At 51.7% G+C, this 25,434-nt stretch overlaps 1 protein-coding gene across 2 annotated transcripts in view; it reads left to right on the plus strand.

Annotated features, from left to right (window-relative positions):
* The window catches only part of SLC24A4 (solute carrier family 24 member 4), a 126,015-nt gene that overhangs the window by 65,351 nt on the left and 35,230 nt on the right, over window positions 1-25,434 (plus strand). For both annotated transcript variants that reach the window (XM_090271323.1, XM_090271325.1), the window contains exons 3-8: window positions 16,631-16,707; window positions 19,892-19,966; window positions 20,927-21,011; window positions 21,521-21,624; window positions 22,402-22,476; window positions 25,012-25,037. In XM_090271323.1, coding sequence (XP_090127449.1) covers window positions 16,631-16,707; window positions 19,892-19,966; window positions 20,927-21,011; window positions 21,521-21,624; window positions 22,402-22,476; window positions 25,012-25,037 — 442 coding nt within the window. The remainder of the gene's footprint in view (window positions 1-16,630; window positions 16,708-19,891; window positions 19,967-20,926; window positions 21,012-21,520; window positions 21,625-22,401; window positions 22,477-25,011; window positions 25,038-25,434) is intronic.

The raw sequence follows: 25,434 nt of genomic DNA on the forward strand, positions 1-25,434 counted from the left end.
CCTTTGTGAGTTGCTGCTAACTCTGAAATTATCCAGGATTTCTGTCTGCACAACCCGGCAGGCAGGCGGCTGGTAAGTATGAAGCATGGGGAGCAGAGAGGCATCTCAGCCCTACCTGTGTCGACTGATACACTCGGCCCTCTCCCCAGACGCTCCCACCTTTTCCTGGGGTGTAGACGAAACAAAATTCAGATGCACCCGCTAATGTTTTCCTCTAAACATGTTGCTTGTAAAAACATACACAAATTCACCCAGGCCCACTGCCTGATTCCCTGGACAATGGCACGTATGGGTTCCACACAGCTAAGCGCTGTGTAGTTTGCTGATTGTGGTCCTCAAATAACGTTTATCAACTTAACTCTTGTTTCAAGGTGCAAGGACAAAGCTGGTGAACGGGATTTATGTTGCCTGGAATCAGTAAACCGTATGTCATAAGCAAGACATAAAATTGGTTTCCCTTGGCTTCTAAAAATACCTGTGCAAGGCAGACAGGATTATTGAGCACTAAGTGTGGTCATGACTTTTACTTAGTGTGGGCATCCACTTCCCAAATGTGAGGGTCCTGAAATATATTGAGTCACATATTGAAAGTCTCCACTTGTTCCCTTTCCCAAGTGTGTATCCGTGGGGACAGCCGTGAAGAACATCAAGTCCTTCACATCACCTAGACTGGTTCACAGACCGTGATCAGCTAATAGAGGTGGATGCTTCAGGGCTGATTATGTACTTAAAAGATCAGAAAATGTTAATTCTTTGAAGGTTCAGTAGGATGGTGGTCACAGCAGTAACAGAGGAGCCCCCAGTCAGTCCTTCGTAGCTCCCCCAGGAGAAGGTTACCTTTCACTCCCACAACAATCCAGTGTAAGTGTTCGGCTGGGAGCCTTCCAAAGGGTGACGCAGGGACCCAGGCTGACAGAGTCCTCGGGGGCCCGTTTTCCAGAGCAACTCCACACTGTGGAAGGGGAACATCAGTTTTTAGGAGGCGCCCCCCACCTGTCCCCAAGCAGTCATGAGCAGTTAGCCGCCAGCCCCACTCCTACACCCAGAATTAGTTCAAACCAGCAGCCTCTGAAAAGCTTGAAGAGTACTGGTTGGAGTTGGTGGGGCCTAGGATCGGGACCTCATAAATCAGGAGAATTGCCCCCCCCCCCAACTATTCTGGATAGAGTTGGGGCCAATTGTGAGCCAGATCTGGCAGTAGGAGTCATCTCTCGTCTGTTTCTTCTTCCATAGCCTTCTCTGCAGACTCTGCTAACAATTTCCACTGGGGCACTGTCCCCCCCAACCCCTCTACATACGCTCTGTTTCTGCATCACCTCCCTCCCTTCAGCCAGACCACACACTCCTTCCGTGCTGCTGCTAGCATTGTAAGGAAAAGCTGGGGGTGGGGTGCAATTTATACTCATATGGAGTCAACAGACGGCTCTTTTTCTCTGAGAAATAATGGCTTTTTTAAAAGAAGATGTGTGAACAAGCTTTGCTGTGGGCTTGCTGGAGCCCCTCTTCAGTGACTTTGTTAGAAAAGAGTGAGTCCTGTGAATTTAAACAAAAAGGAAACAGAAAAAAATACTCTGCTTGACGCTCCGGGTCCTGTGCACATCTGTGTCCTGAGTGGACAGAGGAGTACAGTGCAGTGATGAAGTGCTCAGCACTTGTGTACAAACCCCAACTTGGCCACTTGCTGTGTGACTCTAGGCAAGTTACCTAACCTCTCTGTGCTTTAAAACCAGCTATCGCAGAAGTGTCTGCAACCCCTCAGGAGTGGTGTGTGCCCAGCCTGGCAGACCAGGTAGATCGGTTTACCCTTCAGCTGGGAATTATATCACCTCCAGAAAAATGACAGGATTTAAGAACAGGGCTTGGGAGCTGTTTGTGTTTGTAACAGAGGTAAACATGAACTGGACCAGAACCTTTTCATCAGCCCCTGAGTAAACAAGATAGCGGGTCAGGAGCTCTTTAGCAAGGCTTCCCTTCAGCGGTGTCCAGCCTTCCGGACCGACGGCAACATTAGAACCAGCTTGCAGGCTGATTGGATACAACAAAGGCAGCAGGATTTCTATTTGGGGGTGGGAGGTGGGCTTGTTCCTAGCATGGATTCAGACAGATGATTTCCAACGAGCCAGCGCTGAATTGTCACGGGATGCTCATATGGCATATGTTTGCCTGTGGCTGCTGCCAGAGAGAGCAAGCGTGTTCGCATTCACAGGGGCGATGAGTCAGGATGGAAGGAAAAAAGCGGGGGACTAAATTGACCTGGGATTTGACTCTATTATCGTATCTGTTGTGGTTAAATGGAGTCTTCTGGGTTTATTTGGTGAAGGAAGTGGCTGACTTCATTATTTACTTGATTATCCCAGAATAGTAAGCAATTAGTGCCTGTGTGTTGGCAACTGCAGCAAAAGCTCTCTGATCTCAGCACGTGGTGAGTTTGTCACCTTGGAAGCCATCTAGGTGGGTTAATTGTTTTCAGATGATGGCCGTGGGGAGCAAGCCAAGATGGAAAGACTCCAGGCGTTGGAGCCAGGCCTGGCTGGCTTGAGATGAGTTCTGGCTGCATGGCCTCAGGCAAGTCACTTAGCCTTTCTGAGCTTTGCTTTTCTCATCAGCCACGTGCGGATCATGAGACCTCCCTTCAGGTGGTAATTAGGGTCAAGTAAAGTAGTGACCTACAAATGTTGGGTCCTTTATTTCTGTACTGGTGTTAACGGCTGTTTGCCTTACCCCTTCCCTTGTTCTGGAGCAGGTGAATCTTCACCTGTTCTCCCAGCAGGAAGTCTCCCCATGGGAAAACCCAGTAAGAGCAGATGTAGTTAAGCATTTTCCTCACTGCGAGAACCTGGGGAATTTTGATTCCAGTGTGTGTGAATTTTTACAAGTCGCTACTGTCAGGGCTGAGTAGAATGTCCTAGGGGCTGGAGTGTTCTGAGATAAGTTTCAAGAAAGGAAATCTGGCCTGAGGACCGTCTGACGGAGTGTTGGGGTGAAGGGGGTGAGCCGAGTGGGAGTGGGGCTTTGGCTGGGGTTTCTGCGTGGAAGGATGGGGCCAGGTCAGAGCGGCCTATGGAAAATAGCCCCGCAGCCAGACCTGCATGAAGCTCAGCCTCCTCAGCCCTTTTCCACTTCAGTCATTTAAGTTATTCTGGGTCACCAAGACACGGGGATCCTGCAAGCCAGCGTCAGCAACTCCAGGTGTTGGCTGGAAGCCTTACGGATAAACCTACTTAGTCCATTCCCATATTTTACATGTTGTAGGTGTTATATACTGTACTCTTACAATAAAGTAAGTTAGAGAAAAGAAAACGTTAAGAAAATTATAAGGAAGAGAAAGTATATTTACAGTGTTTATTTTATTTTAAAGATTTTATTTCCTTAGTTTTAGAGAGGAAGGGAAGGAGAAAGAGAGGGAGAGAAACATCCACATGGCAGAGAAACATCGATTGGTTGCATCTTGCATGCGCCCCAACTAGGGACCAGGCCCGTAACCCAGGCATGTGCCCTGACCAGGAATTGAACCAGTAACCTTTTGGTTTGCAGGATGATGCTCAGCCCAATGAGCCACTCTAGTCAGGGCATATTTACAGTCTTTACCGAGGGAAAAAAAAATCCATATATAAGTGGACCTGCACAGTTCAAACCTGTGAGGTTCAAGGGTCAACTGTACTACCAGCCCCCCGATGGCCCCCGGTTCCCCTTCCAAGCATCCTGACCTTGCTCCCTATCACCCTCCCCAGGAAAGGGGAACCGCTCTCGTGACTCAGCAGAGGTTAGCAGAGGGCAGCTTTTTAAGGTAAGATTCCACAGACACCCACGCGTGTGGTGGTTTCGTCATTGTTGGTTGCATGGAATAGCAAATGTGTACTCAGCCCTCGCTCCGGGCTCGGCGGTCTCCCATGCCTTTCCGTAGACCACCTGGCTCTAGCCTCTGAAGCATTCTGAAGGGTCGTCATCGGCAGCCGTCCGTCTCGAGAGACGATGGTGTAGCTTCTTAAGAGTCTATCTGCACCGCCGAGAATGGCTGTGCAGTCCAACTCGGGAGTGACATGGTATCTTGTCTCCTCCCGTGTTGAATCGACATCTTGCGATGACGCTGGAGTGTCCTCTCCAGTGAAGCTGAAGCTACAGAGCCTTGGCAGGGTGATATGGAGGGTCTGCTGTTGCCCATGCAGCAGACCCCCCCTCTCTTCGCAGCTGAAGGGTCCAAGGGAAAGACGGAGTCAATACAGCTTGGCTTCAGGTGCGCCGCAGGAGTTGCCGGTGTTGACTACAACGTCGAACCGCCTTAGGGACTCCGGCTCCGGATTTTCTGTCGGGAAGGGTAGGGACTAACATTAAGCCTGTTTTATAAACCGGAAACGATGGCACAGCACGTTAAGAACCTTGCCCAAGGCCATACTACTAGTAAGTGGTGGAGCCGGCATTCCAGGCAGCAGATGTCCACCTTGCCCACATGGCCTCTGCGTGGTGGTGGAGGGCACTTGTCATCTGTACTGTCTACTGAGAAAGCGGAATGGCCAAAAGTGATTGTGAATTCAGGAATTTGATAAATAATGTACCAATGCATCCAGAAACAAGGATCTGCATACCCCTGATGCTCACACGCATGGGAGATATATTCATTTCATGTTCATGGCATGCATGTGAGTCTGAGTGCCTCTTAGACACACTCTGAGTTCTACCCTGAGATCAAGAATCGCTTCTCTGGTCCCGTCTTTTCGTATATGAATAAGGAGATCGGGTCCCAGGCCATGGAAGTGACTCACCAGAGGTCACCCGTTCCGTGAGTATGAGGGCTGGGACACAGACCCCATGCGTGGGCTCCCAGCACAGTGCTCTTTTCATTCGGTCCTGCACACCATGAATCAGCTTCTCCACGCACACGTTTCATGGACACTCCCAGTTGAGTTGGGTACCTCAGAACCTCTGCTGGGTCGCAGCCCCGGGACCCCGAGCTGCCCTCCCACATCTCCACCCCAGCCGTGGAATCAGGTTAGACGCTGAGCAGAGCCCCCCAGCCTGTTCATGCTCTGCCCCGGGAGCTGCTGCTAACAGCTGCGATTTTCCTTGCCCAGCGTGAGGCCTGCCCCGCTCCCAGTCATCTCTGGGACCAGGTAATTCCCTTCCTTCATTTAGGCTCTAACCCAAATACATTTACAGCCGGCGTCCCCTGAGCCCGCGGGGGCTGTCTCAGTTGTTTGTACGAGGCAGAGCCAGGTCCCTGAGCACTTAGTCAGTGGAGGGGGAAGAGACATCCATACTGCCTGCTGTTTCTTTGCAGTTTCCTCTGGCTCAGACTGTCTGGTGCCCTGGGACGGTGTGTCTCCATTCTGCCACCAGCAATTATTAAGCACCTATTATGTGTAAGGGGCACTGTCTAGAGATAAAGGAGGTCGCTGCAAATGCTTTTAGACAAGGCCATTAGAGGACAAAGATGGGCACTTTCTCACACGTGATTCCAAGACCGAGGCCTCTGCCCTCCACGGCTTCGTTCTAACAGCAGCTACATGTCTTAGGACTTAGGTTGCAAGTAGCAAGAGCACAGCCTGGACAGGCTCAAGCAAGGGATGGGGATCGATGAGCTGCTGACCTGGGAGGGCCAGGGGCCACTGGCGACGCCGGGCTTGGCTCGGTGGTCTTCCACGCGGCCTTCCTGTCCAGCCGGTCTCCCTTGACACAAGGCCTGCATTTGACCACTTTGGGGGTTAGCAGAAGGAAGCTTTCCCTTCCCCCAAATTCCTGGGATTGACTCTTTGGCTCATTCGCTGTCTCTGAATCAGCCCCGTAGCCCTGGGGAGGAACCAGCCCCACCGAAACCGCACAGACCAGAACAGGGGCAGGGGTGCTGCCCCAGGGACGACCACGGTGCCAGGGTGCTGGGCAGGCAGGAGCAACAGGTGTCACCTCTGTTGACGGCCCAGCGCTCCGAGTAGCCGGCTCTGGTGTAATCCCCCTCTCTCTGAGTCAGGCTGATCTGCACTTGGACCAGGCACCTCTGTCCTCTTGGGCACAGAGTGTGTGTGGCCACAGCACACAAGTCTTCCTGACCGGTGCCCTCTCCGTGTCATTACCGTCAGGATTCGCGGCATCACAGTGCCCTCCTGTCACAGGCTCCTCCCCGCCTCCCTCCCCTCAGTCTTCCACCCTGGGGCTCAGGTGGCCATAGCATTTGTGCCTCTGTCTTTCCCTCTACGTCACACATTAGTCCAGCAGCTTCCGCCTGAGGTTCCTGTCCCCTCCATGTCCCCACCATCCTGAACGAAAAACAGGCTACAGCGCGCAGGCCAAATCCGGCTTACCGCTTGTGTGTAGATAGCCTGCGAGCTAATGCTAGTTTCTACATTTTGAAACGGTTGGGAAAACCTTAGAATAATCATTTGTGGCACATGAGAATTATGTGGAATTGCTATTTCAGCGAACATAAATAAGCTTTATTGGAACATCGCCACGCCCATTTGTTAATTACATACGGCCGCTTTCACGCTGCCGCTGCAGAGTTGAGTCATTGCGTCATGGAACATATGGCCTGCAAGAGCTGAAATACTTATATCTGGCTCTTTACAGAAGTACATGTGCCAATTGTTGGTTTAAAACACGCCAATCCTGTCATTCCTGTGCTCGTATGTCTTCCAGGGCTCCCTGGTGTCATGGGGACATAGCTAGACTCCTGGCACTGAAGGTCCTTTGATCTGGTTCAGCCAGTATGTGCCCTTTGTCACCTCCCCGTCCGCCTTGGCTCCTGGTTGCACGGAATTCCCACCTTCCTGCCTCGGCACCCCGTAGGTTCCTTTGCCTAGAAAGCCTCTCCCCTCCTTCCTGGGGAGAATCTAGGAAATCCTTCAGAGCCCGGTTGTCTCATCCCCTGCCCTTGCCTGAGTCATCTTTTCTGAGTGAGACTTAAGTTCCCTCCCGTGTACCCCACTAACGCTCTGCTGAAGCCTCTCCCTGTGGCATTGGTCTTGTGACAGTCACTGACAGCTGTGCCTCTGTTCCCCGCTCCCCAGTAGATTGCAGACATTGCCTGATTGATCCTGACTCCTTCACAGGGTAAATAAGCCCTCCTGGGCCATGGCGCTTATCGGAAGGAATGCAGGTCAAATCCTGGTCTGAGAGCAGCTTCTGCTCCCGGGATAAGCCTGCTAGTTTTATGGGAACACACACATTGGAGAACAGCAGCTGGCAAGATAAAACTGACCTGAGCCAGAACGAACTGGGTGGTGGTGTCTTTCTGCAATGTCCGTGGCTAAGAGAGGCAGGAGGTGTGTCCTTACTGAAGAATGCAGATTTAATGAGACTTTAAGGAGATGATGGGCTGAGACTCGAGGAAATTTTTTGGCATGTTCCTCGCCTCCCACTTTGGTCAGAGAGTCCTGGGATGGTCTCAGAGGACCTGTGCATAACAGCACGTGGGCCGGTAGAGACACTGGGCGTGAGACGCACGGAGTGGGGGTGTCTCCGTTACAGGAGGCAGAGTGAGCAGGCATCGGTGTCCCGAGGGCAAAGATAGCAGCCACCATTTTTAACGCATTTTATTCCCCAGAACAGCATTTCTCAGCCTGGGCATGGTTGGCGTTTCGCTGTATAATTCTTTGTGGTGGAGGCTGTCCTGTGCTTTGTAGGATGCCCAGCTGCCTCCCTGGCCTCTGCCCACTGGCTGCCAGCAGCACCCCTGCACCTAGCTGTGACAACCAGAAATGTCTCCAGAGGTCACCTGGGTGAGAGGGACACAATTGTCCCCCACGCTGTTGCCCCACGTGACTGCTTCTCACACTTTCTGTGGAGAAAGACTGGTTTCTGGATTTGACAGATACTCTTGCGATATACTAGAAAAATTAATTGCTAGAGAAATGGTCACATACTTGTCACAATGTCAAATCGTGTAAAAAGTGTTTAAATGCTTAGTCTCGCTGTCTTCTATCTCAGATGGGTCACAAATGTTCACAGGCCACACCTGAGCACAGCTCTAGGTCCAGAAAAAGCAGAGAACATTCTCTGCTCCGGTAGAAGTCGCAGTGCACTCTGGGATTTTTGTCACTTTTAGGCCCTTGATAACGATGTTTATTCATCATCTTGTACAGTGACTTTTCCTCTGAGTGTACACATGTACGTGGGAGGACAGTACAGGACCCACCATGGAAAGGTGATGATTTGTCTCTCCGTGGGACGAGTTTAATGGCTGCTTTTGGGATGACATACCTCTCTGGAGACCCGGCGCTGCTCAGAATTCCCCCAAGGCAGGGCTGGAGTCGTACTTTCCACTCATCTTAGGAGTTCTTTCACTTCCTGGTCATTCTCCACTGCTGACGGCTTGGGGCTGACACCCCCCTCTGCTCTGCTGTCCCTGGAAACAGGCCGGAGTCCAGGACGGCTTCTTTCCACGGTAGAAGTTGGAGTCCCTTGCCTTCCATCCTGTGGCTCAGAGCAAGTTCGTAAATGGTGGAAGAGACAGGAGTTTCGATCTGAAGCCTTAAAGTCTGTGGAGACACAGAGCGATCCCCACCACTCTTCCTGGGAGGCAGCGGTGCTGGGTGGGCGTGGGGTGGGGGCATGGGGGGCTGAGAAGTGAGAAGGGCCAGTGACCTCTGTGGTGTTGCCACTTAAACCGCACACAGGCTGTGGTGTGCTTGGTGGAGGATTCAGAGTACCGAGCAGGTAAGCCGGGGGACAGCGAGGCTGGGACTGAGCTGGGACACCCATGGTCGGGCGTCTCCCTGATGGGCTCCTGCTCTCCTTACTGAGGGGAAAACTGAGGCTGGCTGTCACCAGTACACTGAGTGGCAGGGACCGAACTCCCTGGACTCCCCATCCCATGTGTATTGTCCAGTTCTTCACTGCCTCAAAATCTTAATTTTGTTGACATTTTTGCAGGGGGAGGATGGTCCTGAGAAGACACCTCAGGGGAGCAAAGGCCACAGGTGAAAGTTCAATGTGGCTCATCTTTGATTTTGTCCTAGGATCTGATGGGCCTCCTGTGTATCACAAGTTATGATAATAACCTCCTCAAACCTCCCAGTGCTGTGTGGAAACTAAGCAGCTAAGTAATTTTCCATAAACTCACGAAGGAAAGCCAAGAATAAAATCCAGGCCCTAGTGACTCTTTGTCAGACGTGTTTGTAACAGGAGCCAGGGATAGGAATAAGCATAGAACTTGAACAGACCAGGCAGACACTTTTGTTCTTAGGAAAGAAGAATTGTGTGTCCAAGTTACAATCGTCAGTCACTCGATGACCGTTTAGTCAAGCACCTACTGTGTGCATGACACTTGGAAATACATCAAGCCTGCCAGTGTCTTCCTTCCTACCTGTGATCTTGCTTCACCCTCCTGGTTGAACTACAGTGGTGAGAGGAGCCCATTACATGGTGTTGACAAGGACCACGTGTTTACTCGGCCGGCGCCCATCAGGGCCTGGGTGCAGCATGTGTGCGAGTGTCTTTGGGAAAGGAAGAGCTATTCTGTCCCATCTAGGAAGATCCCAGTGGGCCTGCCCGGCTATAAGTAACAAGTTCAGCCCCGGTTTGTGCTAAATCCTGGCCTCAGACCCTTGCCTTGGACTCCTCCGGGGACTACCAGGGAAGAGAGCCAGGATCGTGCCAGACAAACAGAGAACCCGGGGGTGGGGGACGTACGCATGCTGAAGGGTGACCAGGGCTGTGGGTTATCCATCAGTGACAGCAGCCTGTGTGCCAGTGGCTGACATGTGCCATCTTCGTGGGTGTGAGTCCAGGCACTGTCACTTGGTCATCCATGCTGTGAAGGCTGAGGACAGGAGACCAGAGGGAGGCCTCAGGGTCGCCAGTGGTGACACATATATGCACGGGCTTCCCTTCCCACAGTGGGGGAGCTCAGTGGGTCTGTCTTTGTGGGTGTTTAACATTAATACAACACACTAGAGTTTTAAGTGTACAGTTCGAGTTTCGGCAAATGTATGCAACCATGTCACTACCCCGCAGTCACGATCCAGAACGTCGCCAGCACCCCAGAAAGCCCCCTGTGCCCTCTTCTTACCAGCCCTGCCCGAGCAGTTCTGATTTCTGTCACCGAGCTCAGCGGTGGCAGTGCATGGACAGTTTGGTGCCATCGTGCCATTTATATCCCTGGGCTAGATTCTGTCACGGGCCGGGCTGTTAAGCTTTGGTCTTCCATGATAAATCATGAACTTCAAGACTTTTGCTGCAAAGACGCAGTGACCACATTACAAAGCACGTGCCCGGGAGCCATGGAAGGGAAGCCGTTTCGGTCCCTCCGCCGCCTACAGCCACCGTAACGGCTGGGCTGTGTTTCTTTGTCATTCTCGTCCTTTGCTCATCTGCTCCCAGTGGCGAACGAACCACAAAGGATTTTGTATGTTGCTTTTTTTCACGTGTGATAAACACTTTTTCCACATCCAGTGGTTTTAATTCCTGTGTTAGGTAATTCTCTAAAATGTGCCTCGAGAGCAGGGGCCTTTGCCTGACCCGTTCGCTGGTGTTTCCCCGAATGAGAATAGTGCCGGCACAGGGCAGCTGCCGGTGACTGGTGGTGGGAGAGAGAGACGGATGGACCACAATGATGTGCAGGAGAGAGAGAAGGATGGGCCACAATGATGTGCAGGAGAGAGAGATGGATGGACCACAATGATGTGCAGGAGAGAGAGACGGATGGGCCACAACGATGGGGCCATTCTCCCTGTTAGTGGACAATTAGTGACTCCCCGTGTTTTACTATTAGGGATGGTGAATATCTTCAGACATATGGTCCCCTCCCTGCCCCCACATGGTTTGAATGACAACCGTAGAGCAAATGCCAATGATGAATTATTGTGTCAAAAAGAAAAAAAAAACATTTTCTGGCTCTGATATATAGTTGAGCGCTACGTAGAGCTGAATTACCCAGGTAGGAGTCTTGGGTCTGTCGCTCACTTGCTGTGTGACTTTGGACAATTACTTAACCTTTCTGTGCCCTAGTTTTCACATCTGTAAAATAGGTCTAATAATAGTATTTTACAGGCTCATTGTGAGGATTAAATGTAGTAAGCCCTGCATATGTATTTGCTATTTATGTTTCATATATAAAATATGATACTAAGAAAAGTTGCGCCTTCTTTACCAAACAGGAAGTTTCTTTTAATAATCATGGTGCTTTTGATAACTCAGTAGCACTGCGTGGTGCCCGCTGGCTCAGAGATTGGTTGTTATGAAGTAGGCAGGAATCTTGGTTATTGAATCGCTTCAGATATATTATGTGCATTCTTTATTGAAGCTTCTAGCTGGATGCATCCCCCAGAGGTAAGGAACCCCGATGAGCAAATTGTCCGCACGCCACACAGAGATGAAACTAAAGGTTTCAGGCGTGCCCTGGACGGAGGTTGTCGAGCTGGGGAAGCTGGAGACTGGCTAATAGGAGTGGGGAATTTTATGTCCTTGGTTTAGGGAGCGTCTTTGTTTCCTGGGGTTGCTGTAACAAATTACTGCCTATTGGGTGACCTAAAGCGATAGAAATGTATTTTCTCATACTTGATATCAGAAGCCTGAGATAAGGTATTGGCAAGGTTGGTTCCTCCTGGAGGTTCTGAGGAGTATCTGTACCTTGTCTCTCTTGTAGTTTCTGGTGACTGCCTGCAGTCCTTGGCTAGTAGACATGTCTCTCTAATCTCTACGTTTGTCATCACATGGCCGCCTTCTCTGTGTATCCCCTTCTCTTATAAGGACACCAGTCATAGGATTGAGCACCCCCCTAATCCAGTATGACCTCATGTTAACTAATTACATCTGCAGAAACCTCTTGTTATGGACTGAATTGTGGCCCCTCAAAATCCATGGTTGAAGCCCTAACCCCCAAAGCGATGGTATCAGCATTTAGATCAGGAAATCGAAGCCATTCTCAATATGTTAAGCAGAAAGAAATGAAACTCAGGGATGTAGGTGTTCACAAAGTTGCTGGAAGTGCTGAAGAGCGGGGGTTGGAAATGGGGTGATCAAATTCAAAAACCTCCTGTGTGGGAACGAGGAAGTAAATGTTCTTGCCAAGAGAGTCTCTCAACACTTACATCTCTATAACCTTGGTGGCCCCAAGAACACCAGCATTTGGGGTCCCACAGAGGAGGGGGACCTCTAAGAGAGACTAGGCAAGTGAGAATGTGGGGGTCAAATAAACAAAGTGAGACCATTGCAGGAAGGTGGGATCACACCACAGGGTGGGTAAATCCTAATGCATTTTCTAAGTGCAAGAAGAGACCCAAAAAGGCTACATATTCTGTGACTGCATGGATGTGACATTCCGGAAAAGGCAATCTAAAGGGAAAGGAATCATTAATGGTTGCCAGGGATTAGGGGCTGGGAGGCTTTGACCACAAAAAGGCAGATAAGGGAATTTGGGGGGTGATGGATCTGTAATCTCGGGTTTGGTGGTGGGTACACAACTGTGCACTTCTCAAAACCCACAGACATGCACACCACAGAGAATGAGTTTTACTGTGTGTAAGAGAGATGGGTAGACGAATGGAGAGATAGATGATCATTCATTAATTCATTCATTCATAATGCGTTCATCCATGCACAAAGAGGAAGTGGTCAGTTTTATGAAATGTCTTCAGGAAGTGAAGGAAGATGAGTTGCAGGTTGCCCTGGATTTGTGGAATAGTGGCCTAGACCTCTGTATGGGCAGGTCCTGGGCCGTAAGTGGAACTGACCTGCAAGATGCCATGTACATTCCTCCTTTCAGGAGCACGACCTTGTCATGGCCCTTGGAGCTTTCGCTCATACAGAGCCTGCTCCTTGGATGAATAAGTCCTTAGCCCCAGATGCATGCCTGTTGCAGGTAAAATGCTCAGCTGAGAAAGACCTGCTATGGGGTAGGCCCCCACCCTGGGTTCTTCTCTCTGTGCCATCCTGTCATTGTGTGGCATTAGGTGAATGCTTTAGCCCCTCAGAGCCTCTATTTCCCCATCAATAAAAGTGGGAACAATGATCATCTCAGGATTGACAGAGTAGATGGAAGGGCTTGAAAAATTAGTAACGCAGCCTTCAAACCTTGACGTGGGTACCAGTCTCTGCGTGGGCTTGCTGCCTGCCCACTCCCCAGTCAGTAACCCCGGGCTTGCTCACTCCTCACCAGCACTGCAAGCTTCTCGAGGTCTCTCGATGGTCTGTTTATTTGTCCATTTCCCCCACCAGCCCCCCAGGGGTACACCTGCAAGGCCCAGGGCCTGGCCCCATTCCTGGCGCCCAGCACATGCTCAAGAGACATATATTGACTTGGACTCTTTCAAAATCAGGGGATTTGCCATCCTGAGACCCTGCGACTTTTGTCTCTCAAAGTCAAATCACTGTCCAAAACAAGGCACTTCCAGGCCTGAGGATGTCCCTGGATGCACCTGTTCCCAGAGAGAGTCCGACACCTACCGCGTGGGTGCTCAGTAAATGCTTGTTGAACAAATGAATACATTTGAAGAGCTAGCAGCAGTGTCGGCAAAAGGACAGACCCTCGAAAGGGCAACAGGACTTCAGTGTTCCTGAAACATAATGGTGTCACCCATGTAACTGTGTGTCAACCAGAAAGGCCCAGTGTGCCCTTGGGGTCTCGTTTATACAGTGTTCCAGAACTCGGTAGCTGGCGGTGGGGAGGGGGATTGCAGATGCTTTTGTGCCCAGGGACCGGTGCTTTCCCCTCCACTGTTCACGGAGGCAAATGGTAGGAAAGACCCCCGCCCCCACTCCCTGGCCCTGCACACAGGTCGTGGTGGGGAGGGACACCTGGGTGTGAGGAGAGGGGTGTATCCAGAACCAAGAATGGTGGAGAAGCCAGCTCTGGAAACTGAGGTCCGAAGGAAAGAATCCTAACAGGGGTGGGGAGCAGCTGCTGTGTGGCTTGCAGCTTTCCTGCCCCTCTCCTCCCCCTGGCTCCCCATGACGTGGACAGTGCTGGGATCATCCGTGGTTTCCCAAGCTGGGCTCTACCTGCAGACACATTCTGCTTTACTCCCTGCCCCCTCCCCAGGACTTCTGCAGCTTCAGGCTTAGGCCTGACCCTGGCAGCCTCCTGCGTGTGCCCCGTTGATTCCTCCTCAGCTCAGGTGGGGATGTGAGCAGCCGGGCAGACTCAGCCGCTCTCAGGCGTGCAGGCTCTTGAACACGGGGCTCTGGATCCTGCGAGCCCAGGAGAAGAGAAAAATGGTGGCTCAGGAAGCTGTGCTGTAACTCCATCAGCACTGACATCATAGCGTGGCCATCTCATCCCGCCCACTCTTCCCCACTAGAAGGGCTTTATCTTCTCTTTTGCCTTCACAAACCAAGGCTCGTCCTCTAGAGCTATGGGGACCGAACTCACGCTGAGCGAGGAGTCTGTAACTTAAGCTCCTCCCATCTGGCTCAGAGCCCTGCATACTCATCTCTCATTGGATCCTTGCAGCGCCCTGCCGCAGGTTCTGTAGGACACCCCACCCCCCACCCCGCGCCGTGTGCAGTGGGGTAACAGCCCTGAGGTGTTACATAACTTGTCAAGGTCATCTGGATAACAAGGGGCAGAGGCTTCCTGAAATCTTAAGTCATCTGCTTTTAAAGACGCCACCCTGAGCAGCTGCCTAGGCTGCCTGTCATTCAAAGTTGTTGCTATCGGTGACAACCATGGCAGAGGCAGAGTTCCTGCTGCGCGCACCCCGTGGTCTGTACCCCCTGTACAAGTTTCTAGAGGACTTGACCCCTGAACTGGAAAGTGCACTGGGTCCAAGTTACCAGCTGCCAACTGGGGAGGGACGGTGCCCACCCAACTGCTTGCAGCCTTCGACAGCCACACACTAAATAGCGGTGACTGCTCCGTTACCTCGCGTGGCCACAGATTACAGCTGAAGAAGTAGGGGGACAGAGAGGTTAAATGACTCAGCCAGGGTCCCACAAGCTCCTGGTCTTCTCCCAGTGCAGGGGGGTCTCCCTCTGTGTGAGAGGCAGCCCCTAACTGTGGAGAGGAACACAGGGTCCCCCTGTGAGTCCTGGCTTATGTGGCTGGGGGCCTTGAGCTGGCCACTCCCCACTCTGAGCCTCAGCGGGAAAGCAGGACATTTTTGGCTGCAGTACCTGCCTCAGGGGTTCAGGATGTGCCCAAAGACTTCTGTGGGTACAGAGGGTGATGGGTCGTTGGCAGCTGGCAGCTCTGCCAGTCTTTGCTGGCAGGATTAGGGCGGTGGGCAGCATTCGCTCCTCTTTGCAGCCTCCAGCACACGCGTGGGGCCGCAGGGCAGGTCACTGTGGCCAAGGCAGAGTGCTGTTCCTAGCAAGGACAAAGCCATTTATAATCCATATTCACTCCCTGCTGGAGGCCAAATGATAATGTCCTCAAAGCAAAAAGACAGCATCCCTTTATTCTAATTTTCAACGAATTTCCAGGATTGGATAAATCACTGGCTTTCGAAACACGGGTTTGGAGAATCAGGAACTGTCTTGAATTTTCATGGCAGAGATGTCTATTGATTTGCACTGAGCTATCCCAGACAGTTACATTTTTCCTGGAAACAAGATCCTGGCTGCAGGAATGCATTCTCTGCCTTTATAACTCTCCTCTCTGAGCCAACAAACCTTGAAGCAGATCCGTGCCCTTGAACTGACAGAGCAGTTCTAGCACAGAAGTTTGATTACAGGAAGAAAAAAAAACACAAGAGAAAGAATCTATATTTCATTAAATTGCTGCTTGTTTCAAAGTGGGAACATTTTCTGGGTGTCTGGGGAGCTGATGTTTTTCCATCTTGTTGGGAGAATCTAATCTTTAAAAACAGGAAAGTTTCCATATAAGGGAGAAACCATCACTTTCAGGGCTTGGGGCCAAATTACATTCACAGAGAAGGGATTTTTGTCCTGGGAGTTGATTTAGAAAGCATTTAGCAAGCATCCACCACGAACCTGGTCATTCTAGTTATTTAAGGGGTTGCCAAAGGTAATGAAAGCATTCTCGTAGGATGAGATGATGCTTATTGTTATTTTTGTTGGTATTTTTCCATTGCTTATTCAATTGACTTTTAAGGTCTGTTGAAAGCCTACTGTGTGCCAACCTGGCAGAGGCACTGGGGACGCAGTACAGGGCAGGGAAGACCTCTGTTTTACAGAAGCTTCTGGTCTAGCTGATGTGATGAGGACCCATGAAAAGTGGGGGTGTGGGAGTGTCTGATGGGAAACCTCTCTATTGGTCATTTTGAAGGGGGGTGATGAGAAGGAATTATTCCTTCATTACCCACGAACATTCTCGGGTCTGAAAGGCAGACAGGTTGCTCAAACCACTTGTAAGGGGTCCCAGGGGGTGTCAGGGATGGTGCCTGAACCCCAAGCATGTGACTGCCAGTGCAGAGAGCTCTGCATCTCACAGGGCTGCCCGCGCCCAGGATGATGAGAGCCCCTAACAGGAACAACAGAGTCCACCTCGGCAGGGACCTCCTTGGGGCCCAAGGCGGGCGTGTGACATGGTGCGCGATGACCCAAGATGCTGGTGGAAGCACACCTGGCACCTGCGTGGACCTGGGAGGGGCCCAGGGGACAAGGGAACAAGGACTCACACTCTGAGCCCTCATCCTCTCCCTGGCTCCCCCTCAGCCTCGGCCCCTGCTGCAAGACGTACCTCTGGCCTCACCTCCTGTGAATGATAATTAACACTCTGCTGTGACCTCTTGTCTTCCAGCGATTCACGAGTTCCCCACGGACCTGTTCTCCAACAAGGAGCGACAGCACGGAGCCGTCTTGCTGCACGTGCTCGGTGTAAGTGGTCCCCGTGGGGTGGGGTGCTCCTGCACGTGGGCAGGGGGAGCCTGTCCGCAGAGCTCGGCCGAGCCGTAAGGTGTCAGCGGGCCCGCCGGTCCTTGTCACCTGTGAGGAGGGCAGGACCCGGACCCACCTCACCCACAAAGGAGAGAAGTCTGAAGGATGTTAGGTGACACATAGTGGCCCCACAGCCAAGACAAGAGTTCGAGTCTTCTGGCGCCTCGTTTTCTGCTTTTATAAAACGGGAGTGACAGCGTCTTTCCCAGATGCGTAAGTCTGAGTGAAAGTGGGTCAAGGGCAGCAGACCTCAAGTGGCACATGATAAGCCTCTGTCCATGCCGGCTGCTGTGATTCCCCCAGATGTATCACCTCGCGTGACTGTAGTTTAAAGCTTGGGTGCGCTTTTCAAACTTCCCTCTGTTTTTAGATTGGCCTTGATGATAAACAGTGGAGTTTAAGGAGTAATTAAAAAAAAAAAAAAAGTGAGTTCATCCCTGTCCGGGTGGCTCAGTTACTTGGAGCATCGTCCTGTGCACCAAACGTTGTGAGTTCGATCCCTGGTCAGGTCACATACTTAGGTTGCAGGTTCTATCCCCAGTTGAGATACGTATGAAAAGCTGCTGATCGATGTCTCTCGTTCCCTCCTTCTCTCTCTAAAACCAATGAACATATCCTCGGGTAAGGATTTGAAGAAAAAAAAAAAAAAGGAATAGTGAGTTCAAGCCTAAGTTATAGGTGAAAGTTGCTCTTCTCTGACAGAGGTAGGCAAACCACAGCCCATGGCCACTGTCCATGTTGGTAAATAAAGCTTTATGGGAACACAGCCATTCCCATTCATTTGGGGGGTATCGGTGACTGCGTTTGCTTCCGTGGCAGAGCTGACTAGTTGGGACTTTACCTGCCCCCTCAGTGTTTGCTTCTTTTGGCTCCCCCAACCCCAAAAGATAATGAAATCCAAAGACAGTCACGCCTCAGATGCCTTGGCCACAAAGCTTAAAATGGTTAACTGTCCCTTGGCAAAAATGGGCCAGCCTTATTATTGTATGAAAGTAGCCACTTCGGATCAAACACAGCAAATTTTCCTCCTGATTAGGTTCCCAACCACCCAGCCCCATCTGCTTATATCTTTAAACCCAACCAAATATTAGTCTTTGCAAGAGATAATTAAGAAAGTAAAAGCTGGGATTCTCACACTGAGAGCAGCCACCAGTGAATAATGAATAAGTGAAGATTTAATTAACAGAATATGCACCGTTAATGAAAATGGAGCTTAGAATGAAGATTGTAGGCCAATGCTGAGTGACAGGCCTGTATATTATTTCTGTAATAGAGTTATTATCTCCCAAACGAGGCTTTTTCACGCACCCGCTTCCACTAAGAGAGCGTGGATTTGGGGACTGAGGCCCCTAGGTCTGTCACTCTGCCTCATGAAAGGCTTGGCACTGCTGAGACCACCTTGAACCTCCGTGCCCCTCAGGAATTCTGCAGGAACCCTTTAGAGCCGGGAGTACCAGACCATGGCTGGAGGGCACAATCCAGCCCACCTCCTATTTTTATAAATAAAGTTTTTATGCAACACAGGCATGCCCATTCCACGGCTGCTCTTCAGAGACTGCAAAGCCTAATATAGTTAGTCTTGACCCTTTAAGAAAAGGCTTGCTGACCCCTTCTTTGGGGCAAGAGACAGCTCTAGCTTTGGAAACAGTTTTGGTGCAGGGAGCTTCTCAGAACCTCTCAGTTCGAGCGATGGGGATAGCAGCGCCATCTTGACCCCTTTTTTCTCAGGGTTTCAGGGGCGTCAGGACAGCCAGAGGCTCCAGCCTCACAGGACACCCTCGGCCTGGGAGACAATGTTGGGGGGAATTTCTGGGGGTGTGAGTTAAAGTCAGAATCCTGAGATTGGTAGCAGGGTCTCTCTACCTTGCTCTCTTCCCTTTAGCGCCAATATTTGTGTCCCAACCCCCCCCCCCCACACACACACACACACGAAGGATAATCAGAGCCAGAGACAGCCACACCTGGGCTCCAGGAGACACCTGCCTCTATGCCTTGGCCACGGCTGATGTATCTTCCACTTTATTTAGTCATCGTTAAGTAGCTATGAAGTCGTCAGAGTATTGCAGCGTTTGGGTGAAGCAGCCCAGGCGTTCCCTTTTTTGCGCACAGGGCATTCCTATCATTTTTTTCTTCGAGGAAAGAAGTGGATTCCCCCAGTGCACAGGGTAAAATCTCATCTTTCTCCTGTGGATCCTCATCCTTGCCTCTCCTTCCAACCTCACTTTCTCCATCGTTCTCACTGTATTCTGCCAGTGACCTTGCTGTTTCTCAAATGCATCGAGCACACTCCTGCCTCGGGACCTTTGCATGTCCCGTTTCCTGGCAGTTAAAGATGCTTTATTTGCCTGTTTGTTTGCCCCCCACTAAGATACATTCCAAGAGGCAGAGGCTTTTCCTAGGGTCCTCACCACAAATGCCTGATACCTAGGATAGTGCCTCGTACATAGGTGAGCACAGGAAAGCTGTATTGGATGGACAGGGCAAGCGAGGAGTTCCGGATATAAAACCATTTTAAAACTACTGATCTGTTTTTACTCTGTCATTAAACAGATGAAGAAACGGAGACCTAGAAATGTAACTTATTCAAAGTCACATGGCAAATAAGTCCCAGAATCAGCATTAGAGTCTAGACTCTTCATTCCTTGAACCTTCCAGTGTCAATGGCTGGTAGTGTCCCAGAAAATACCAGATCTCAAGTTACCATTTGTTTTGGCAGGATGTGGCCAGTGGTAACAAGGACATGGGGCCTTCACTAAAAAATGGGGGAAATCAGGATGCTTATTATTTAAGCTCTGAAAATGGTGATTAAATGCTCGTCTTCAAGGGTTTGGTCTTCCCATTCGAGGGCGTACTCTGGTGTTGGGAGAAAGCTGCTGCTTTAAGATGAGAAGAAGGAGCACAAGACCATGTGGCCTGTTTGGGTCCCCTATGTTGCTCTGGGTCTCAGTTTCCCATTTTGTCAGTGATTGGATTGAGGGAGCAGGTCTCCATGATGCTGCAGTTTTCCTCCATGCCGGCCTATGTCCCTGGCCCCTGGCCCGGCAGGATGGTTTGGGCGTGATGGATGCTGGGCCTTACTGGTGGCAGGTGGCCTCACTGACACTCTTTCCTGTTTCCTTCGCAGGCTCTATACATGTTCTACGCTCTGGCCATAGTGTGCGATGACTTCTTTGTTCCATCTCTAGAGAAGATCTGTGAGGTACGTGGGAGAGATGTGGGGCCCTTCGGTGAACCTGGGAGGGGGTTGGGGTGATCGAGGACACATGGCACGTCTGTGCCAGGCCGAGAACATTGTCAGGCCAATCACTCAGTGTCACCTCACTCTGAAACCCCCAAATTAGAGTTGGCAGGTGACATCCTCTCCCAGACTTGGCAATGCATAACTGTTACCCATAACCTCTGGCTCCTTGGCAGGCAGGCTGGCTGTCCACAGTTAAGCCAAACCTGACTAGTTAGGGAGCATTTGCCATAACCAGGTGTGGGAGGCAGGTACCAGGTGGGGATCTGTGTCCCCAGAGAGGAGGCTGAGCTGCAACAGCAGGGGACACCCTTTGTCCCAACCTTTGCAGGCTGATATTTTCTCCTTGTAATTATTCTGTTAAGATTGCACGTTCTTTTCTTCTTCCTCTCCACATACAAGACTCCATCTGTCTCTACTCTGCCTTATTCTTGGCTTCTAGCCGTGGGAGAAGAAAGCACCTACTGTGTGCATAATGTTCAGGGCTTTGCCACACGTTACCCGTATGAAGTCTCCCAGCTGTTTGAGGCCATATTGTTGTGAAAGTTACAGCTGGGGACATGGATTGCTAAGGGCAGGCCCTTGGTTTCTTTACTCTGCTGCTGCTGGGCACAGAGCAGGGACTGGCTACTTGGCCTGGGTCCCCTAAACAGTGAGTGACCCGGCACCCGTACACAAAGGCTTTGTCTAACCTGCCCTCGACCTACTCAGATGGAGCCATGTGCTCACCTCCAGGTGGGGGAGGGGGAAGGGGACAGGATTCTGGACTGAGGACCCAGCATAGAGGCTGAGGGCGTGTGCTCAGAGGCTGCCAGGGGAGAAGCTAGCTTCCCACGCTCTCCCTGGCCGCCAGAGTGTCCAGTGAGTGCGACCACTGCCCGCGCGTCACTGCGTGGGGCGTTGCGGTCATTTCTGTTTCAGAAACTCCATCTGAGTGAAGATGTGGCTGGAGCCACCTTCATGGCTGCGGGAAGCTCGACGCCTGAGCTGTTTGCTTCGGTTATTGGTAAGAAACCACACCAGCTGGAGACACAGGATCTGGAGAGAGCCCAGGCATTTGTCAGCTCTGAGCCTCAGTTTTCTCATCTGTGAAAGGGGAGAGTTGGACAGACAGGAAGCCCATTAGTGGTTCCCTGGGGCAGGCCACTAAGGGGCGGAGTGGGGGTGCTACTGGGTACAGGGTTTCTTTTGGGGTAATGAAAGTGTCCCGAAATTAGATCACTGTGATGGTTGCACAATTCTGTGACTATACTGCAAAACACTGCATTGACACTTTAAATGGGTTAATTTTATGACATAAGAATTATATTTAATAAAGCTGCTTAAAAGGAAGAATTGGAGTAGCTGGTGTTTGAGGGTGCTCCCATTCTTACAGTACTGTGGCTGTTCTGTTTGATAGACCAACGTCCCTTGGTTTGGGGGTGGGGGTGGGCGGGGTCAGGGGGACGCTGTCCTCACTGGCCCCGCCGCTGGCCTGGGCCCCACGGACACGGGTCTACGCCTTTACCTCCCCAGGCGTGTTCATCACCCACGGAGACGTCGGGGTTGGCACCATCGTGGGCTCTGCTGTGTTCAACATCCTGTGTATAATCGGAGTGTGTGGATTATTCGCGGGGCAGGTCTGTAGATTCTCTCCCCTCATGGACTGACAGTGGGGAGACCCGAGGCCCCGCCTTAGCCACGCCCCTCACTCCCTGTCTCCTCGGGTGGGGTGTCCCAGCGGTGTCTGACGTTCCTCCTGTGGTCTGTGGGCCGAGCCGGAAGAGCATCTGCTCTCTGGCCCCATCTGTGGGTGGGCGTTCCTTCCCCAGCAGCGAACGCGGAGGACGCGCCTCCTGTAACCCGGACCTGACCCAGATTCAGGAGGTGTCTGGGGCCTGGCCTTGGCCTTCCGGCAGGGAGCACATAACTGGCTGGTCATTAATACCCCATCAGCATCTTCCTGGGGCTGTTAGACTTGACCTCGGGGCATTGAGCTTATGCGTAGGCCCTGCTTGGCTGAGGGAGGGAGAGGCGGGTAGCCACTTACCACCAGAAGGTTCAGCATTGGGGGAAGAGCCAGTGCCTCTGGCCTCTGCCTTGACGTAGGGCTTTACTGTGACACGTGCGACATTTTACCTCGGAGGGGCAAGGGGCACCTTTCCTCTCACTTCTGGACTCTCTGTGGCTTCATCTGTTCCCCAAATTTGGTAATGAGCACAGGGTGACCTTGAGCAGCCAGGCAGATTCGTTCCTGGTGGCACAGTTGGGAGGAGCTCCATGGATGTGTCCCTATTCCTGTGGCGGGGGAGGGGGACCTGAGGTGGCGGGGAAGCCCCCCAGTAGCTGTGCCTGCCCGCACCCCTGCTCCACCCCGTCTCCCCAGCTCACAGCAGCTGACAGCCCTTTGCTCGCAGGCAGTCCGGCTGACGTGGTGGGCCGTGTGCCGGGACTCCGTGTACTACACCCTCTCTGTCACCGTGCTCATTGCCGTGAGTGCCCCCTCCCGCCTCCGACGTCCCAGCGCCCGTGTTTGTCCCTGGCCCGGGGGTGTGCTGTCACTTTGACCAGTCCGCTGGCCACAGTGCCTCCCTTCCCCCCAAAATCTCGTCCTGACCCCCTGAAGGCAAAACGCCCCCAGGAAAGCCAAAGCGTGCACCACGTGGCCCGCGCGGTCTCCCCAGCACGCTGCTCACCCTGCGAGCCTCACTCGGAGCAAAGTCCTGGTTTCGCAGCTCCCCGCAGAGCAGAAAAGAGACAGGCAGCTGGGGGTGGGGGAGCAGAGGGAAGAGGCAGGGGAGATGAAGCAGGGATCCTGGGGGCCTGCTAGTGTGCGTGTGGGGGTGTCCCTGTGCCCCCCTCCCCAGGGCTGGGGTGGCATCATGGCACGTGACAGTGAAGCACATGACATGCAGTCAGGCTCCTTCCGAGGAGCGTGTCATCCGCAGGGAAGCAGTCTCAGTCCAGAAGGAGCTTTAAGGGGCAGGAGGTCACATTCAAAGAGGGCAGAAACGCGCAGAGCGCCCAGGTGTTAGGGGCTGGACTGCGCCCTCGCGTGACGGTTCTCAGCTGCACGAGATCTAGCGCCAGCTACGTGTGGCCGTCCCTTATATTAGTTACTGTGTGTGAAACTCCCCCCGGATCTCAGTGGCTTACAACATCAGGCATTTGTCGCTGCCGTTTTCTGTGGATTCAGATCGGGAGCGGCTTAGCGGAGTGCTCTGGCTCCGGCTCTGTCCCAGGTGCCGTCCAGGGAATAGTCACCCCCAGACTCCCCCAGGCGAGAATCCACCTGCTGGACCAGGTCGCTCTGCGGAGCCTCAGGTCTGTCCTCACACGTGGGGCTAACCCTAGGGCTTCCTTCAGAGCGAGGGAGAGAAGGGGACCGCTTGTGACCTACTCTCAGAAGCGGCAGCCCCTCACTTTTGCCGAATTCTGTTTGAGGAGCCGGTCCCTGGGTCCAGGCCACCTACACAAGGGGAGCGTGAGTGCCAGGCAGTGGGATCACTGGCGCCGTCTGAGAGACTGTCACACCCCTGGAGAATGGACCTTATAGATAAAATTATTTACTTATACATAATTTCAACAAAACCATAATGTCTAAACTACACTGTCAAAGACAAGTAGAAGTCGTAACAAAAGAATACAGCTTTTAGTCTGTAAAGGCCTTGGCATGAAGATGCTAGGACACCTGGTGATGGAACGCTGCCCGCATATGTGAAGTCCCCAAGCTTGGCCATCATCAGCTCGGACCTCAGCCAGTGTACCGACCTGGCCCCTCACCCCACACCCCTGAGTGGCGCCGACACTGACAATGTGCTTTTCCAAAATTATGAGCGACTCCCAATAAAATCCTAAAAGAGCGGAGTACAATTATCCCCCCATTTGCATGGCAGTTACATCACTAGAAAAATTAAGTATTTACTAAAACCATGTAAAAATACTTTGCTTCATGCAAGAGTTAAGTTCTAGGCTTAGATTATTTAGTTAGTTTTGTCCCTTCCCTGAATATGTAGCAGGATGCTTAATACTTGTGCCAAGTGTGGGAAAGCTTCTCCGATAGAACTGTTCCACGTGTTCTAGGCTGGCTAGCAGCCCTGGCTTGCACTGCCTCGAAATGCCAGCAGCCCTCCGCTGGGTTGTAAAAATTAAAAATAGCTCCGTAAATGTCCCGCAAGTGTCCCAGGCTGAGAGCCACTTCCTCAGAGCCTTGAGTCTGGGGAGCCTCACAGCGATGCCCAACCAAGATGACCTCAGAAACGTCATCCCAGAGTGGCTCCTGTGTGTGCCACCTGCCACGACAGGCAGGAGAGGGGTGCCATGGGCCCACATTCAGACAGAAGCCCCCTGGCTTCTGCTGTCATCCCCTGTAGGAACCTACGTGTCTCCAAGAGCAGACTGGTGGGCATAACCTCTCCACCTCCCTGCCCACACTGGGTGCTCACAGGAGTCCTCCCCTGGACCCCATTCGTCCATGTCACATGTCAGAGATGCAGGGTGGGGTTGTTGGGCCAGGGCTTATTGCCCGATTAGGAAACCATGGAGTCCCCACCATTGCCCTGGCCTCCCTTCAAATGGTACAAGTGGATCTTTTGCCCTCAGAAGTTCCAAAGGGGTTACTCTTTATTTTTAAGAATACACACAGGCACTGTAGGTAGGTAGGTACGAGGATGAGTGGATGGATGGATGTCTCTTCAGTTTTTAAGATTCTTGATTGCAGCAACTCCGTTCTGTGAATGAGGACAGGCCCCTGCCAGGCTGGCACCAGCATCTGCTGGGACCATAATGAAGGTCCCATGCTGTGCTGGGCTGCAGATTGGTGCATCTGCTGACCTAGGTTTCAACAAAGGCAAGGCCACCTTCTGCAGATGAGGAGGAACCCAGAGCTGGAGAGAGGAGGCCCGCTTTCTCTAGAAACATAGAAGCCAAGATGCATCAGCTCGGGGTGCTTAAGGGTCTGCATTTGTTTGTTTTGTTTTTCGAATAAATATATCCCCCCCCCACCCTTTGTTTCTTTTACCTTCCAGTTCATATATGATGAAGAAATTGTGTGGTAAGTTTTTAGTTTGTTTCTCGTTCGTCTTGGTTAGTATCCTGGCATATTGAGTTCATTGAACCTTTTAAAATTATTTTTACAGCATAAGCTATGTATTTATGAAAGTAAAAGGTATCATTTTAAGCAATCATGCCTTTACTTGTCCTTTTAAAGTGACAAAAAATGGTTTCCGTTAATGTTCCCACCCTGCCAGATATCAAGATATATTATAAAGCTAAAATAACGAAAACAGTGTGGTGTTTTGCAAAGGGATAAGCAGAGGCCCAGTCATGGGCTCATTGCTGGGCTACGGGATATGGCAGGTGTCGTGGCAAGGAAGTGAGCTAGGGAGTCTGCTGGGGACCGGGAAGGTCAAAGGACAGCCCACCCTGCTTCCCCCTCCCAGCCTGCAGCC

The sequence above is a fragment of the Furipterus horrens genome, unplaced genomic scaffold (genome assembly GCF_987537825.1).
Source record: "Furipterus horrens unplaced genomic scaffold, mFurHor1.1.pri manual_scaffold_3, whole genome shotgun sequence".
Lineage (NCBI taxonomy): Eukaryota > Metazoa > Chordata > Mammalia > Chiroptera > Furipteridae > Furipterus > Furipterus horrens.